This window comes from Lupinus angustifolius, chromosome LG02, assembly GCF_001865875.1.
Source record: "Lupinus angustifolius cultivar Tanjil chromosome LG02, LupAngTanjil_v1.0, whole genome shotgun sequence".
NCBI lineage: Eukaryota > Viridiplantae > Streptophyta > Magnoliopsida > Fabales > Fabaceae > Lupinus > Lupinus angustifolius.
Window position 1 is genome coordinate 24,525,774 of NC_032010.1, and position 17,116 is coordinate 24,542,889.

Consider the following 17,116-nt stretch of genomic DNA (forward strand, 5'->3'; position numbering starts at 1 on the left):
ATAAATGATCTATAACAAGGCACCTCAAGGAGGTTGTTATCACATACATCATGTGATAGAGTGGAACACAACTTTAGCAATCCCAACATCAAAACACTTCACAACTCCATCTTCAAGACTGATCTAATTAATATCACACTTTAGATTAGGTCTTGCATTATATGTGTGATGCTTCACCGTAAAGATCTATATATAATTAGTATATTATTTATTATCTATTTATAATATTTATATTTTAAAAATTAATAATAATTAAATATGAATGATGTACACGACAATATAAAAAACTTAATACATACATCTTTGTCCTTTAAAATTTATATACTTAATTCTGTTCGAACATCAAGGCCCCAAAATTATATGGAAGGTCTCATAGAACCAACTGCTTGAAACCCTAATAAGACTAAGTAAATGTGTCAAATAAATATTTGAGCATAAATTGCTACTAACAGATTTCAGTTAATCCAAACATATAAAAATACAATCTAAATAACAAAATCTTTGAATACCTTACCATGCGCTTAATTGAGTAGTTCATATAGGATTGTACTTTTAGAAACTATCAAAACTTTGATGTTTAGTATAAGAGAATAATGTATCTCCTCATATCAGGAGATAACTTATCTCCTTATACCAGGAGATACTCCATTCCCTTAGTATAATCATGAACAAATCTATCTCGTTTAACCATATGACATACATATATGTAACCAATGTCAAATATATACATTCCTACCAGAAAAACACATATGACTATGTGCCTTTGACTAGTTTCTCTACAAGAAATACATGAGTGATCTTGGGTCACAATACACATGAGAAATGTTACAGATTGTTTTATTTTAAATTGATGTAACTTCTATAACATATGATGAAATGAGGTTGAACAAGATTCCAGTGAGATAAAGTTTGAGCGGAGTGAAATGATATTAGAGGGGGAATATTGTTTCTAAGGAAATTTGGGCAAGGGAGAACATTGTACTTTTAGAATTTCACAAGAGAATAAAACATCTCATTGTATTGGAGATAAATTATTATTACTAAAATCATGACATATATACTATTATTTTCTAGTTTTTAGAAATATGTCTATATAAAAAGATTAAATAATACACATATGATGATTTTAATAATCGGAGAAGATAACATATTTTCCTAATAAAAAGTTTGGGGGTTTAAAAGTATTATTTTGAGGAAAATCTAAACCCTAGGGTTCAGCCAGGCCCAACCAAATTTAAGATTGGGCCATTGAAGCCCAATTTGATTTCCCTCTCGATCGAAATAACAATCGCGTAAAACCTCTCTTTCTTCTTCTTCTTCTTCACTTGCTTTCTCTTTATTGCTGCTGTTCTCTTCTCTGTGAGTAACTCTTCTTACACTCTTCAACTTCACTTTAATATCGTTTCATAACATTCTGAACTTCATCTATACTGTGTTGTAGTTACCTATATTTTCAATTTTACATTTTCTTTTCACTCTAATATTTAAGCCTATTTATCTATGTATGTGCGATAGGTGCAATAAGGTGATGCAATCCCTAATCTAACCACCTGATTTTGGTTCAAATTTTAAATGTTCAAAACGGAACATGTCAAGTTGTGCATAATTGCAACAAAAACAAGGGTTTGTTAAAGGTGAATCAATCCACCAAATTAGACCATGAGACAAGTTGAAGCTTCCTTACCAGTCTTGCACTCCCATGGTTACTATACCAAACCGTCTTTGGAGGAGTTAGCATCGCTTGAACTCGTTGACCCTGGTTATTGCACTCGTGTTCCTCGTTTCACTGTTGGAAGGTTTGGCTATGGATCTGTCACGTATCTTACCAAAACTGATGTTCGAGGCTTAAATCTAGATGACATTGTCAAGTTTCATAAGCATGAGGTAGTTGTATATGATGATGAAAATGATAAGCCTGAAGTTGGTATGGGCCTTAACAAGCCAGCTGAAGTAGTTTTGGTGCTAGATGGTGGAATATTCAATTCTAAAGACGTGCCAGTCCAAAGATTGAAACAAAGTACCGAGAGACAAGGAGCAGAATTTGTTTCCTTTGATATAGCAACAGGTGAGTGGAAATTCTTAGTTCAACACTTTAGTAGATTTGGATTTGGTGATGACGATGATGAAGGAGACATCACTATGGATGATGCTGAGATACATGATGTTCAGAAAGAATCTCCTACAAATGCCAACGAGATTGAACTTTCTCATTCTCTTCCTGCTCATCTTAGGCTTGATCCTGTTAAGACGAGAGAAATGAGATTGTTGATGTTTCCCGATGAAGAAGAGGCAGAGGATTTTGGTCAAAAATCATCTTTCAGTAAAGAGTATGGAAGGCCTTCCCACAATTCCTCTCAGGCAATGAACCTTAGATCAACTCCACCGGTTGCACGAAAAACACCATTTCCATTACTTGAGTATAAGCATGGGAGTTTTGAATCGAATTCTCCTGGACCCATTTTAATGGTCCAGCAGCATAAGGGCACACCTCTTAAGACAGTTAAAACACAAGGTTTTAAGCTAGACCTCAAGCATGAAACTCCAGTATCCAGAAACTATGCCCGTAATATAGTTGATGCTGGTCTGTTTATGGGCAAGTCATTTGGAGTTGGGTGGGGACCTAATGGCATTCTTGTACATTCTGGTGCACCTGTAGGAAGTGGTAGCGACCACAGGCTATTATCATCAGTTGTCAACTTGGAGAAAGTTGCTTTTGATAATCTGGTCAGGGATGAAAATAAAAAAGTGAGTGAGGAACTTATTGACTATACCTTGGTTTCTCCATTAAATTTTCATAAAGGACTAAACCATGTGATGAAAGATGTTGAAATTGGTCCTTACAAGTTGACACTTCAAAAGCTTGAAGCTAATCGTACAGCCCTGTCTGAGATTTCTCATGGGTACTGTGATATTATTGAGAGGCAATTGACTGTTCCTGAGTTATCTTCCTCTACCCGTTTGGGTTTGACACATCAAGTCATGACCTGGGAATTAATTAGAGTTCTTTTTTCTGAAAGAGAACCAAAAGGTCAAGTAGAATCTTTGGATGCTGACAATGAAGAAGATATGATGCAGGATATGAAAGACGCTTCTCAAGATGTTGAACCAGAAGCACTCCCTCTTATGAGGAGGGCAGAATTCAGTTATTGGTTGCGTGAGAGTGTTTCCTATCATGTTCAAAATCAAATAAGCTCTCTAAATGACTCTCATTATCTACAGCATATTTTTGTACTCCTGACTGGACGACAACTGGATGAAGCGGTACAACAGGCTGTGTCCAAAGGAGATGTGAGGTTGGCTTGTTTGTTGGGTCAGGCTGGTGGCTCTACTGTGAATCGCTCTGATATTGGAAGGCAACTTGACATTTGGAGAAATAAAGGGCTGGATTTTAGTTTCATCGAAAAGGACAGGTTGAGACTGTATGAATTGCTCGCAGGAAATATTCATGATGCATTGCTTGGTTATTCCAAACTTGACTGGAGGAGATTCTTAGGGTTGTTGATGTGGTACAAGTTACCACCTGACACTTCGTTACCCAATGCTTTTCGGACTTATAAACATTTTCTTGATGAGGGAAGGGCCCCATTTCCAGTTCCACTCTTTATTGATGAAGGAACATCAGAGGAGGCTATCAGTTGTAGCGCCGATAAACACTTTGACATTTCATTTTACCTCATGCTTCTTCATGCTAGTGAAGAGACAGAGTTCGGGTTTTTGAAGAATATGCTTAGTGCCTTCTCCTCAACCCCTGATCCACTTGATTATCATATGATCTGGCATCAACGTGCAGTCTTGGAAGCAGTGGGTGTTATCCATTCTAATGATCTTCATGTTCTAGACATGGGGTATGTGTCTCAGCTGTTGTGCTTAGGGAAATGTCATTGGGCCATATACGTGGTCCTTCACTTGCCTATTCGCGAAGATTATCCATATCTTCATGTGAATCTGATTCGGGAAATACTGTTCCAGTACTGTGAAACTTGGAGTTCAGATGAATCTCAATACCAGTTCATTGAGGATTTAGGCATTCCCACAGAATGGATGCATGAGGCTTTGGTATGCTTTATTTATTTATTTATTTTCTTTTTCCATAAAAGATGAATTTTATGACATCCATGAGAACTATATTCTGGTTAATTGGTTATACTATGAATCGGTTCAGTGTGTAAATCATGTTTTCTCTTGGGAAGAGTTTACAAAAAATAAAACTGAGATTCATAGGGGCTATCTTTATGGTCAAATTCTTAGTAAAACTACTTTAACTTGTTGTCCTTGTGTTCTTCACTGATTTGTGGGCTGTGCTAATGCTTGAAAAATGTCTTGGAAGTTCTAAGTTTTTTGTTACGAATTTGTTATATATATATTTGAATGATTTAATGCAGGCTATTTATTATAGTTATAATGGGGATCTCTCAAAAGCCCTTGAGCACTTTCTTCAGTGTGCAAATTGGCAGAAAGCTCATACCATTTTTATAACTTCAGTTGCTCATAAGTTATTCTTGCAAGGTAAGCTGATGTCTCTATGGCTTGTTAAAAAAGATACTACTAAATGCTTGTATAAAGCTGTTATTATGTTATCTCCTTAAAATTTCAGATGTGCTATTTTTTTAGATCAGTGCTTTTTACATTTTTGTGTGAATCATACATGAGCTAGATTTCAATTAAGATCTGAGAGTATTTGAACTTCTCTCATGAATACCCATAAGATAGTTGTTGCACTGATAGCTCTTCATTAATTAATCGAAAGAATGATGCTCTAACTTGTATTTCATGTTTTTTCATACTATGTAAATGCTCAATTTAATAGGAGCTCCAGCAGGTGATGCTCGGGCTGTAGAAACACTAGTCTTTGAGACTAAGTTAATTGACAACAAAGTTTGAACTGTTGTTAAGCTGGTAGTATAATTAATCAAATATACATCAACCAAGCCTTAGCCCCACTAGGTGGGGTCGGTTACTGGCAGTATAATAGTATATACTGAAAAGAAAAGATGAATTATATAGGCTGGCTGCTGTATAAGTACCTAACTGGCTCTGCACAATCTCTAGTTTTCAGCTGTCTTATTTATGACAGAAAAGGATAATTATCATCATAATTCATAACGTAGAAATTTTGGAATTTACCAGAAATTAAGATAATCCTTGGAATTATAATGTAAAAATGAGGCATCTCATTTTAGAGGCTTACTGGACTGGAATTTGTTGAACAGTTAGTTGATTGATTATTTGAAAGCAATCTTTTTTATAAGCAGCTCAAATAGTAAAAAAACAATCTTTTTTAGATGACCCAGAAATAAGTTGAAACTACAGTAGTCAAGCCCATTCAATATACCGAATATAAAAAAGCGGCCTAATGCATGAGGCTTCCAGCTAGTGGGTTCTGGGAGGGTAGATGTACAGAAAATGTATTTCTTGGTTACTAAGCAGCAACCTTACCGGTGCATCAAAGCTCACCCCCTATTATTCATAAATGAAAATTTGTTCTATCTCATTTTGTAAATAGCTACCCTTTTATGTACATATATGAAAGTTGACTAGCAAGTAAAGGATCTTGTAGACCCTTCATAGTTTCAAAACCCTATCCTAAATGGACTTCAGTTTTGTCATAGCTACCATATATGTATCTAGAGTAACCCAGTCAAATGATGAAAAGAATCTCGAGGAAAATTATCAAGAATCGACCTGCAACTATATTTGAACCACTCCATGCATTATTACTTTAAATTGCTGAAAATTGTTTACTGCTAAGTCGTTCTTTTAAATAGTAGAAAGTTTACTAGATTTTTTCTCTTTAACTCTTGATAAGTAATTTTTGCATAATGAGTAACTTCTTTCATATCTTTTGTAGCCAAACACACGGAGATATGGAGGATTGTGACTTCCATGGAGGATCATAAATCTGAAATTGAGAACTGGGAGTTGGGAGCTGGAATTTATATTTCATTTTATTGGATGAGAAACTCACTTCAGGGGGACACTAATGCCATGACTGAATTGGTATGGATCATATGATCATCTATAGTATCATCATTTATGTGAACAATTATTGCTATTATAATTTGATTCTTATATGGTTTGTAGTAATTTGAAGTGTACCTAAAACTTGAGCCTGAGCCTGAAAACACGGAAGTGCAACATTAAAATTTTGTCACTACATCATATGATGATATTTTGGATCTCACAGCTCAGTAGTAGTGGAGAAGACATTAGACCATTTAAAATGTTTCCACTAACGGTTTAGATGACTTAAGGAAAATATGATTTATGATGTTAGGTAACAATTGTGATTTGTCTAGGTGCCATTGGCGTCCACTCTCTTATTGTGGAAATTCTTGACAACCATGGCATATTTTTGTTTTTTGTATTTATAGTGTTTGTTTGCTCCATGAGGAGAGTAGAGAGTCACAATCAAGAATTCAGTTTTTAAATATTAGGTAAATTCTCTCTTTTTTATTTAATTGATTAAACTCATGTAATTTCCTTTTTCAGGATTCTCTTCAAAGTAAAAATGCTGCTTTGGAGGAATTAGTCAGCCAACTAAATGAATCATTGGCTTTTTGGGGTAGCAGATTACCTGTTGATGCAAGGTATATATTGTCCTTTCCCATACCAGGAAAAACGTTTGCATTAAGTGCTCGTTGACCCGATTTTAATGAAACTAGCATCTCTAGTGCAGTAAGTTCAGCACTGGTATATTTTGCCATGTGGTCATTCATTAGTTGGTCCTATGCATTACGTCCATCTAATTATAGAAGTTTTAGTTGCTATAATCATGTTTACGACGTATTTTGCAGGGTGGTGTATTCAAAAATGGCAGGGGAGATGTGCAATTTGCTGCTATCTGCTGTAGGTGAGGGTGCTACTCGTGATGAGCAGTTTAGCTGCTTTAACACTGCTTTCAGTGCTCCTATTCCAGAAGATCTTCGCTCTGGTCACTTGCAGGATGCATTGCATCTCTTTACCAGCTTTCTCTCTGAGATTGCTACATAATTCCACAATCTGCTCTCAGGGTTTTAAACTAAAATCTGTGAAGAACTTCGATTTGCATTGCTGGAGAGGATTTTGATCTGCTATGATCTTTGTATTTGTACCTTTTTATAGTATAGTCTTTCATGGGAAGTTGGAGATGCTGCTAAATATGATCATAATTCATAAATGTTGACTACATGTGAGTTTGTATTTTTTTTCCTGATTTTTCATTTCTTAAAAAAACATTCACTAAATGTGCGATTCTGAGTTGAGTTTTAGATGGAAGGAAAAACTTCAAAATCAATATATTTTATGGTTATGAAGTCATGCCTTGTAAACATTCTCTAAGAGCTTAAACTAATAATTAATTCACATTATACACAAGAAATTTAATGTTATATCCTGCAAAACTTACTCCCAATCATCTTGTAATATTTTACACGTTGAGATTTGTAGTTATACAAGAACATAAAGTGATAACATTGCAGAATAGAAAAATAAATAGGTGAAGAATGTTGAGAGGATGATACTAGGGAAACTTGATGATTCAATGGAATGATCATCTAGCTAGTCATTGGAATTCGTCTAACTATGATTATTCCTCAAACGATTCAGCACATCCTTTTCACCAGTGAGTTGCTCGACCAAACCTTTTAAATTGACCAGAAAAATATCAACAACACAAACACACAGAGATGCTCAGAAGATTTGCAACAATGTGTAAATAATTGTAATAAATTATTACCATTGGTATAATGACGACAATCATTAAGGCCAACCCTCAATTTTGTTTCCCATTTTTTGTTGAATTCACTTGCTATTTCCACACCATCTCCTTTTGAATATCCAACTAGCCAGCATTTCCTTCTTGGCATTGTTTTTAATTTCCTCACAAGAAGGGTTCCTATGACTTCCAACATAGATCATTATTTGATCAAGGAAGGAAAAACTAGAAACATTGATGGACACAAATCCAATCCAATCCAATCAGAAAGTTGAAAAGTTACAAATAGAGACAAGTTCTCAGACCTGGGACTGCTCTACCAGAAAGAACTTGAAGTGCCACATATATATCTTCAGGATCTTTTGGTTGAAAATCAAAAACCAAAACCTGAAAAAAGCATAGCCTTAGTAAAATAAAGAAAACTAAAAAGAATTGTAATGAAGTAAGAGTAAGAGAGAGAGGAAAGAGTGGAACATGTTGATAATGTTTGATGATGACCATGAAATGTTGTAAATCCCATAAGTTGAGGTTGTAAGCAGCAGACATAAATAAGTGTGTTGGTCCCTTTGTAGCTCTTAGAGGCATTGTTGCTACAAATACTTCATCTTTCAATCTTCCCTTTACAATTGCTGCACAATTTGAGACTACTGATGCCATCTCTCTTCTAACATAACATAATCCACACATTACCCTAATATTTATGGACCATATTTATTTTATTTTATTTTATAATCTAAATTTCTTCTCCACTATTTATAATTAACTTTTTAAAGTTCAATACTACTCTGTATGAAAAACTTTGAAATTGTAAGGTGACAATTAAATTAGATTGTATTGTATTGTATAAAATACTCTCTACCTTCCTTAGCATTTCTCATTCTTAAATTCCATGGTAATGAGGATAAATTTTCAATAATAAATTCCTAATAAGTTCGAGTAATTAGGTCATGTTGACTATGCTCATGCTCTTTGTTCTCCATTCTTCTATTTTCCAAATGGAATTTTGACCTATGGCAGTATGGCGCGTTAGCATAGCGTGTAATTTCTCGGAAAGAAAAATTTGCATGGAGACGCATGTAACACATCATATTTAGAGACGAGTACATTTTAGGGTTTTTGATAATATCATTTAAGATTAAATCTAATTAAAATTAAAATATTAATATGTTATCAGGATCTTATTAATTATTTCTACATGATTTTGTCTCTACACAAGTCTTTCTCGTGTGATCCCTAATGCCTTGGGAAACTTTGTTTCTATTTATTTGTCCATTTAGGAATTAAAAAAAATATTAATAACTAGTTTAATGAATTTTTTTGGGTTATTATATCATTAGCAATTTAGAGCTAGTTTTAGAAAGAGATATAACTAATGAAATAAATTAATGATAAATAATGAAGAGATAAATATATAATAGTTATGGAAAATAGAAAGAGTTTTGTATATGATAACTCTTTTATATGGAAATAAATTAATTTTAGATGTTTCATCTTAAACTATTTTTTGACTTAATAATAGTTCATTAAACTTTGAGTTTATTAATAAGTTCAAATTTATGTCATTATTGATCAACATAAATTTATGTTTATTTAACGATTTCAAATTTTAGCTCAAGTTCAACCCATTTGATTCATGAGTCTAAGATTCCGAAGTGAAAAATGAGTTGAATTTTAAATGAATGTTGTGATAAATGAAAGCCATGTTTGGCAAAGAAGGTGAAGAAATTGTCACATAAGACACACTGATAATCTAAACATATATTTAGCTCTATAATAATACAAGCTTGGACCCGAGGAAGATAACTTATCTTTTACGATTAGTAAAAGTATGACATGTGTACTATTTTGTTTACTTTTAATTTTTTTGATAGAAAATGATGAGATAGGACACATGTCATGATTTCACTAACAAGAAGAGATAACTTATCTTCTTATATCTCTTATAACAGATGACTGAAGGCATTTTGAGGCTTTTGATTAGGAGTGGATAATTGAAGTGGGTGGGTCATCCTCTCTTACACATTTACTACTATCTATTTAATTTATTTGAGCACTAAACATTGTAAAGAAAAAAGACATTACATGACATGCAACACACAAAATAACAAAGCCCTCAAACACAGACATAAACAGTTATATAAACCCTTCACCTTATTCATTCACTCTTCTCATCACCTCTTAAATCTTCTTTCCATCTACTTCCTCATCTTTCTTTTCATCACAAGCTTCTGTCTCAACCTTCTCCTCACTTTCCTCACTTGGTGCTGCTGTCTTATCATCTTTCTCCTTATCTTCTTTAACAACTTCATCAACCACTTCAGAATCAGCATTTTCTTTGGTTTCCTCAAAAACTTCTGTCTCAGCTTCTTCTTCCTTCTTAGTTTCCTCTTCTATCTTCTCAACTGTTGGCTCTTGTGTGATTGTCACAGACTCAACCTTGGCTTCTATTTCTACAACATCTTTAGTCTCAACTTCATCTGAGGGTTTACCTTCTGGAGCAGCAACTTCTGTGGCTTTGGTTACAACTGTGACTTCTTCTTCTTCTTTTATTTCTTCCTTGGTTTGATCTGGAGCCAGTATTGGAGTAGTGTCAACAACTTCTTCTTGTGTGATCTTCTCTTCTTCAGTCTTCAATGATGTCTCATTTGTGTCCTCGTGGAAGGCATTTTGTGCTGATACAACCTTCAATGTCCATTTCCAACATATTACAAGAATAACCAAACGTTGTTTACATCACAACCTAAATACTTATTTTCTGACTTTAATATTGTTTCAAACTTGATGTTTCTTCTAATGTACTAGTGAAATTTTGTATCTCAATAATTTTCTTTTCTGATTGAAATGTAGAATAAGAAGGGGTCCAGTTTTATTAAGAAAGCCGTATATTTGATTATCGATCAAGTAGTTGTATAAAAAAATATGCGACTAATTATATTCTCAGTACTCTTGTCAATATCATTTTTCACACGTATATCAATTAATTCGAAGCAAATATCTTTTAATCAATGATAGATCTAAAATGTGGTATTAGCAAAATTAGTGTGAAACTAACATTTTTCAGAAAATATATATATATATATATATATATATATATCTGTGTGCTACCATGTTAATGTTGGTTTGAGATCAAACTAAAACCAAATAAAAGAAAAAAATGTTGGAACTTGGAATAACCAAAAAGAAGGAAATATATATATATATATTTGTGGGTTGTGAATAACTACCGATGCAAGTAGTTGATGTTAAAGATTTACCTCAACAGTGGCCATTGAAATACCAAAGACTATGCAAGTTGAGAGTGATAAAAGAAAGTATGCTTTTGATGAAAGGAAACGAGTACTGAGAATGATTTATATAGAGGTAGAGGCCTCAAGCTTCTAAGAGAAAAGAAGAGGTGGGGGCAGTTCAAGAATCTTGAGATTTGACACATCATTCACTAAATGTTAGCAAGCATGTTTGGTAATAATGGTAACAAAAGCTTAGAGATGAGGTTATACTATTATTTTATAATATATGATTGTTTTAGATCTCTAGCTCAATTGGGAGGCTAAATAATGGAGGATGATTTTTCATCTAAGTTATCATTTTATTTCATTCAGAGTTTCTGTGCTTTGTGCAGTCGGATACATAGGGTCAATTACATCAAATTCACAATTATTGACTCATATTAGTGGTAAAAAAAGAAGTAAAAATAACAATGTCAAGTTGTCCTACAAGTGACATTAGTTGCAGTATTCATGACCAATGGACATTGACACGTGGAAACCACATCGCCGACCACGTAGTCGTTTTGTGGCTGGCTGATATTACTTTTTCTTGGATTTGATTTGATGTAATCGCTAAATCAAAATAGGTGAATGATGCCACCATTGACATCTACAACTAGAATGATGAAACCTAAGAATAGCAATGTATGCATCACATCACCATCCACGTTCACATTGGAATTACTTACTAAGTATACCCACACATCAAAAATCAATTAGCTTTTAATATTACTAATTAATTATATATTACCATGTATGGTTTCTGTTACCTATATAAAATATTCCACAAGATCAAGTAAGATAAAGTTTACTAGACCATGTCATATCTTAAGTAACATGTATGCATGCATTGTGTGCATATGACCGTATCAATGCATGCCGATCGATTTTCAAAGGTTCTATGAGTGTTTAGATGCTTTGAAAACTGGGTTCAAGACAGGTTGCAAACCCTTAATTCAATTGGGTGGTTGCCATGTGAAGGTAGAGTTCAAAATTATATTTGTGCTTTATGAAACTATAATACTCTTATTTTCATTTATGGTCTCTAACTTGTTTTTGTTGTGTTTTAAAGGGTTAATTAGTATGGTTGGTAGCATGTGCAATTTAAGATGGTGACAATTTTTTCTCTGTCATTGCATATGCAATAGTTGAAGATGTATATGGTCACTTTGTTTGTAATAGTTACTTTTCTTTGTTGTATTGTATAACCTTATGATTAATCTTTTTTAGACTCGTGATCTTGGTTCCTGAATCTATTAATCAATGATATTGGTGACCCTTGTGAACATGGGTATGAGTTCATTTAAGGTCATTTTGCATAACTCACTTATTATTAATATTTTAATTGACGAGCTAATGCCTAGGGTACCCCATAGATATTTTGCAAAACATATTTTAGCTAATTTCCCTAGTAATTGGAGATGTTTAGAATGAAGGAACCTATCATATATGGGCATGTTCTAAGCATACTACTCCTCAACAATTTAAAACTCAAATTCAAGGAGACGTTGTCCCAAAATATATCCCAAATCAATGACAATAAAAAGCCCTATAAGTAAATTCTAGTGTATTAGAAGAAATGTTACAACGGAGTCATTAAAATAACTATCCATGCCAGGTTAAGCCATGTGTTTATACATATGTTAGACCTTTTTTACCTAAGCCCAACTTATTTTCAATAGCAATGGTGAAAACCAATTTATAAATTCTATTGAATAGTGACCTATAAATAGATTTGTTGGTAAGATAAAGACATTAAAATAAATAAGTAATTAGGGACTGAAAATGTGATCTGATGGTTCGTGTAAAGAGTTTAAGGAATAAAGTAAAAGAAGTTGTGAAATAAAAAAATGTCAAAAGATTAAATATTTGATTGATGTGAATGACACTTGTTGAAAGAGACAATCATGTACATGCACCTGACCTCCACAGAGGAGAGAGTAGTCTCTTAAGATGAAGGGATATTTTGTAGTAACAAAAAAAGATTGTTTCAATGACTCAATGTTAAGATGTTTCACCTAACAATTATTTCGGATCACCACATGAACATTTCCCTAAATTACCCATAATTTTTTCTCTTCTCCGGAAATTTTGAACAACCTACCAAAGAAAGACGTTAGGAGAAAAACAAGCCATTTTTATTTTCTGGTTATTTTTCATAATTGTTGGGTTATGTGAGGCACAGACTGTTATAGCTTTTTTTCGGTTTCACATTAATTAATCCCTTCAAAATATTTTTTGGTATTATAATTTTGTATTGCCTGTGCCATTTTGGTTTGTGGCTTTTGGTGCATTTGGTCGCCACCACTCTCATTCCCTTTGATCTGTTAATTAATTAACCACCTTAATCTATCTGGGGCTGTTTCAAGTTCCAAATTAAATATAATTAAGAACATATATCATGGGGTTTGATGATGAAAAGAACAAACAAGGTGGAGATAAAAATGAGAAAGAAAATGAAGAACAATATAAAAGTGAAGGCGAGCCTTTGAGCAGACAAGTGAGTGAGTCATCTTTCTATACAACTGATCAAGATGATGATGAGGATGAAGCAACCAAAATAGAGTTGGGTCCTCAATGCACTCTTAAGGAACACCTTGAGAAAGATAAGGTTGCTTTTTTTATATGCTGAAATCGTGGTTTTAACTTGTGTTTCTGATTGATGCATTATTAGGTCATTTGAATTATGTGTAATGTGATATAAAGCTCCACTTATATAATTATGTGGTTCTTTGATAAAGCTCCACTATAATCATGATTGTAGCATGCTATCTCTAGCTTCTTACTCTTATTCTTTTTTGTCCTTAATTTGTAGGACGATGAGAGTTTAAGGAGGTGGAAGGAACAACTTCTTGGGAGTGTGGACGTGAACAACGTTGCAGGTACGTACATGCATATACAATATCCATGCATGTGCATGTATGTGTATATTATGCATTATAGTTTCTGTTGTCTATCCCTTTGATACAGAGATTCTTGAACCTGAAGTGAAAATTACAAGTCTGTCTATTCTGTCACCTGGTAGAGATGACATTGTTCTTCCTATTCCTGAAGATGGAAACCTAAAAGGTTTATGGTTTACTCTTAAAGAAGGTAGCCATTATCGCTTGAAATTCTCCTTTCAAGTAAACAATAATATTGTTTCTGGTTTGAAGTACACCAACACTGTCTGGAAGACTGCACTCAAGGGTAAATATGTTTTTCTATCTCTGCCTCATAATTCCTATATTCCAAAATTTTGATTATGAAAACATTATCCTTCTCTTACAATAATAAGTCTAATTTCAGTGGACAGTGCAAAAGAGATGCTTGGAACATTCAGCCCTCAGACAGAACCATACACACATGAGATGCCTGAAGAAATCACACCTTCTGGGATGTTTGCAAGAGGAACATATTCTGCTAAATCAAAAGTAATATTATCAATATATAGATTCTACTTTATTGTATAACTAGCTTTTAATAACAACTAGTAATGCACTTTTTTAATTTAATCAATTTAATATTATAGACTAATATTTTCATAAATAAACATAATTTATGAGATACCATAATATTATCATTCAATCCTTGTATTCAACATATTTGTCCAGCTTGAAAGGGAAGTGCCTGTGACTCACTCTTTTATATAGAACTATAAAATTAGTGAATAATGAATTAAGATATAGAACTATATGCTGTTATGTATTTCCTTTTGCAGTTTCTTGATGATGACAACAAATGCTACTTGGAGATCAACTATACTTTTGATATTAGGAAGGACTGGGCTTAAACATAGATATGCACATCTTCACAATCTGCAATTCCAATTGTAACCCTCCTTCCTTCTTTCTAAATTGTTATTTGTTGTCTGTGATGACTATCTAAATATGAAGCAAAATCGTGATATGTGGCCTTTGAAAGCAATTAGGAGTGAAAATGAAGATAGTTTTGTTTTTGAATGAGTTTTTCTCTTGTTTCAGTTGCTTGCTGTGTGGTCTATTTATTTTTCTGGTTCAACCCTCACTATCTTTGATATAATAACTGTTGTTATTAATGTATTATAGTCATTGAATAAATCACTTGATAATAACATTATGATATTCCCTTTGTGCAGAAAATACATCTAATGACGAATTTCTGAACAAAGACCATAGCACTAGGAAAACAATGGCCCAATGTCAACCTTTTGTTTAATTACATTTATAGCTTATATATTTTCGACATCAACCTTTCAACAGAATTGTTATGATGGACAAAAAATTGCCCAAACCCATCATGCAAATTATTGATATTGTATTACAAAGAGGATAAAGTTATTCATTCTTTTAAATCAAAATAAGAGTTTGGGATGGTTTTGATGTTATGTGTTGGAAAGTAAATTTTACATCACCTACGTCATTGTTTTGGGAATGATTTAAATATCTGTTTGACTACTCCTCTAATTGTCAATTGATTTTGAGATGAAACTTTGACATTATTTGAAGTTGTGTTTATAGATAATAATGGATTCAAAAAAGAAAAATAATGTGGCTGGATGTGTCAACTAACTTATTGCCATATATTCAAGCTCACCTCAATTGAGGAAAATGCCATGAATATGCATCAATATACTGGTAGTAATCTAAAATCAAAGTGAAAATATGACTATATAAATTTAAAGATTATAATAATATTTTTTTGTTTTCTTTAATTTCTTCCTACTTTCCTTGCTTTTGAACCGCATTACTTTTGCTTTAATTTTACGAAGGAAAATTATAATCAATGAACAGTGAAGTTTGCCAAAAGGGTCATGAGTCTGAAGCCTTTAACTAGTTACTATATTGATCACATTAATTTTGATTGTGTCATTTGCAACAGAATAATTAAAAGGACTTGTTTAACGAGGATGATGTGAACTAATAATCAATTAATTAGATTAGGCCATTGACATTGCCACTACACCTTGTTCTGCTACATGAGTCTATCACCCGTCTCACATTGAGTGTCACTTCATGTACCATGATATATAATTGGTTAAAAAAATATATTTAATTTAAAATTTTAATTATTAAGTGTTTTCACACCAATCATAACTCATAGTATATGAAGTGACACACTATTGTAAGACACAGAAGATGTGGTCCCTTCTCATACACGACAAAAGCTATGAAGCCGTTGGTTAAACATAATTAAAGCTGTGATTAGTGTAATAGAAATTTGATTTGATCACCTACCTATCTTATGCTAATTACTTGTACACTAATAACAATTTTTGCTTGATTTGACCGCATATACATCCCAATATACTTCACATGTTTTACCCCGCTAGTGCTTAAATTATATTACTGTCCCTTTTATATATATATATATATATATATATATGGAGGGAGAACTACTTCCCTTGTTTCCCAAACATACTGTAATTTGACTTGATGGGATAAAAAGGCATAAAAATGCAATTTGAATAGATATGTAAATATGTACAAGAAGAAAAATGCTCCATATAAAATTGCACTACAGTTTTTACATTGGGTCAATTCATGGCCTAATAATAGCCTATGCAATTATTACTATGATTTTACTCTTCCGTGAATGACAATGGGTAATATTAAAATGGATAATTTAACCCCAAAATAGAACTCAATTACTATAAATAATTAGTATATATGTCTGTATTCAAATCATGTTTGCTGGCATAGGATGTTCTTTATCTGTCTTTTCCACTTTTTTGCTCACTGCACTTTTCTTTGTTTATAGGACAAAAATATATATGTAATGATATTATAAGACTTTTATACATTATTATAGATTATTTATCATTTATATTTACTTATTTTTATTCTTTAAAAAACTAATCTAAATTAATAGTAAATAATTTATTGATAGAATAAACTTTTTTATACTAACGACGATGCATAAATATTATAATTATTTTGTAAATAGTCACAAACTTTTGTTTTGCTGTCTGATAGGTCCACCTATGTTCACTTATAATAATTGATCATAGAACAGAGAGAAGGAAATACTATCTGCTCCATTCATTATATATTTTTAAGGAAAAAAAGTGAAATTAATTAATAAATAATATCATAAATATAATTATTTAATGAAAATAGATTGTATTTTTTTTACTAAACCTTAAAATTGTAAAAACCATACTTTTAGTCTTAGATCAAGAAAAAAAAAATGCTAAAAT

The 17,116-nt window shown here is 32.7% G+C and overlaps 4 protein-coding genes across 10 annotated transcripts; 2 read left to right on the top strand and 2 right to left on the bottom strand.

Moving 5' to 3' along the window:
- Positions 1,635-7,169, top strand: LOC109342161 (nuclear pore complex protein NUP96). Its single transcript, XM_019580207.1, has 5 exons — positions 1,635-4,056; positions 4,383-4,506; positions 5,849-5,997; positions 6,490-6,587; positions 6,795-7,169. The coding sequence occupies exons 1-5, from the start codon at positions 1,660-1,662 to the stop codon at positions 6,988-6,990; spliced, it is 2,964 nt and encodes a 987-aa protein (XP_019435752.1). The 5' UTR covers positions 1,635-1,659; the 3' UTR covers positions 6,991-7,169.
- LOC109342162 lies at positions 7,066-8,371 on the bottom strand. Of its 5 annotated transcripts, none has more exons than XM_019580212.1 (4): positions 8,192-8,371; positions 7,999-8,080; positions 7,715-7,873; positions 7,066-7,619 (listed from the first exon to the last, which is right to left on the bottom strand). In XM_019580212.1, exons 1-4 carry the CDS (start codon positions 8,348-8,350, stop codon positions 7,555-7,557), a joined length of 465 nt encoding a protein of 154 aa, XP_019435757.1. In that variant the 5' UTR covers positions 8,351-8,371; the 3' UTR covers positions 7,066-7,554. The 5 variants fall into 5 exon arrangements, with proteins under 5 accessions (XP_019435757.1, XP_019435756.1, XP_019435755.1 ...); XM_019580211.1 differs by having other exon boundaries at positions 7,715-7,879; XM_019580210.1 differs by having other exon boundaries at positions 7,715-7,879; positions 7,999-8,087; positions 8,163-8,371.
- Positions 9,617-11,026, bottom strand: LOC109342164 (VID27-like protein). Of its 2 annotated transcripts, XM_019580215.1 has the most exons (3): positions 10,948-11,026; positions 10,211-10,375; positions 9,617-10,156 (listed from the first exon to the last, which is right to left on the bottom strand). In XM_019580215.1, the coding sequence occupies exons 1-3, from the start codon at positions 10,960-10,962 to the stop codon at positions 9,872-9,874; spliced, it is 465 nt and encodes a 154-aa protein (XP_019435760.1). In that variant the 5' UTR covers positions 10,963-11,026; the 3' UTR covers positions 9,617-9,871. The 2 variants fall into 2 exon arrangements, with proteins under 2 accessions (XP_019435760.1, XP_019435759.1); XM_019580214.1 differs by having other exon boundaries at positions 9,618-10,375.
- Positions 13,148-15,209, top strand: LOC109329346 (rho GDP-dissociation inhibitor 1-like). Of its 2 annotated transcripts, XM_019563020.1 has the most exons (6): positions 13,148-13,570; positions 13,775-13,841; positions 13,930-14,148; positions 14,248-14,372; positions 14,660-14,728; positions 15,080-15,209. In XM_019563020.1, exons 1-6 carry the CDS (start codon positions 13,361-13,363, stop codon positions 15,080-15,082), a joined length of 693 nt encoding a protein of 230 aa, XP_019418565.1. In that variant the 5' UTR covers positions 13,148-13,360; the 3' UTR covers positions 15,083-15,209. The 2 variants fall into 2 exon arrangements, with proteins under 2 accessions (XP_019418565.1, XP_019418562.1); XM_019563017.1 differs by lacking the exon at positions 15,080-15,209 and having other exon boundaries at positions 13,150-13,570; positions 14,660-14,770.

What these genes read in the sequence shown, in the direction of transcription:
- LOC109342161 (XM_019580207.1), top strand. Translation starts at nt 1,660, where the DNA reads ATGAGACAAGTTGAAGCTTCCTTACCAGTCTTGCACTCCCATGGTTAC. An exon ending in AATGGATGCATGAGGCTTTG is followed by an intron (nt 4,057 to 4,382) that starts GTATGCTTTATT and finishes GATTTAATGCAG; the next exon opens with GCTATTTATTATAGTTATAA. An exon ending in AGATTACCTGTTGATGCAAG is followed by an intron (nt 6,588 to 6,794) that starts GTATATATTGTC and finishes CGTATTTTGCAG; the next exon opens with GGTGGTGTATTCAAAAATGG.
- LOC109342162 (XM_019580209.1), bottom strand. Translation starts at nt 8,350, where the DNA reads ATGGCATCAGTAGTCTCAAATTGTGCAGCAATTGTAAAGGGAAGATTG. An exon ending in TTCTGGTAGAGCAGTCCCAG is followed by an intron (nt 7,874 to 7,998) that starts GTCTGAGAACTT and finishes TGGAAGTCATAG; the next exon opens with GAACCCTTCTTGTGAGGAAA. An exon ending in TTGTCGTCATTATACCAATG is followed by an intron (nt 7,620 to 7,714) that starts GTAATAATTTAT and finishes TCAATTTAAAAG; the next exon opens with GTTTGGTCGAGCAACTCACT.
- LOC109329346 (XM_019563020.1), top strand. Translation starts at nt 13,361, where the DNA reads ATGGGGTTTGATGATGAAAAGAACAAACAAGGTGGAGATAAAAATGAG. An exon ending in AACACCTTGAGAAAGATAAG is followed by an intron (nt 13,571 to 13,774) that starts GTTGCTTTTTTT and finishes CTTAATTTGTAG; the next exon opens with GACGATGAGAGTTTAAGGAG. An exon ending in GGACGTGAACAACGTTGCAG is followed by an intron (nt 13,842 to 13,929) that starts GTACGTACATGC and finishes CCTTTGATACAG; the next exon opens with AGATTCTTGAACCTGAAGTG.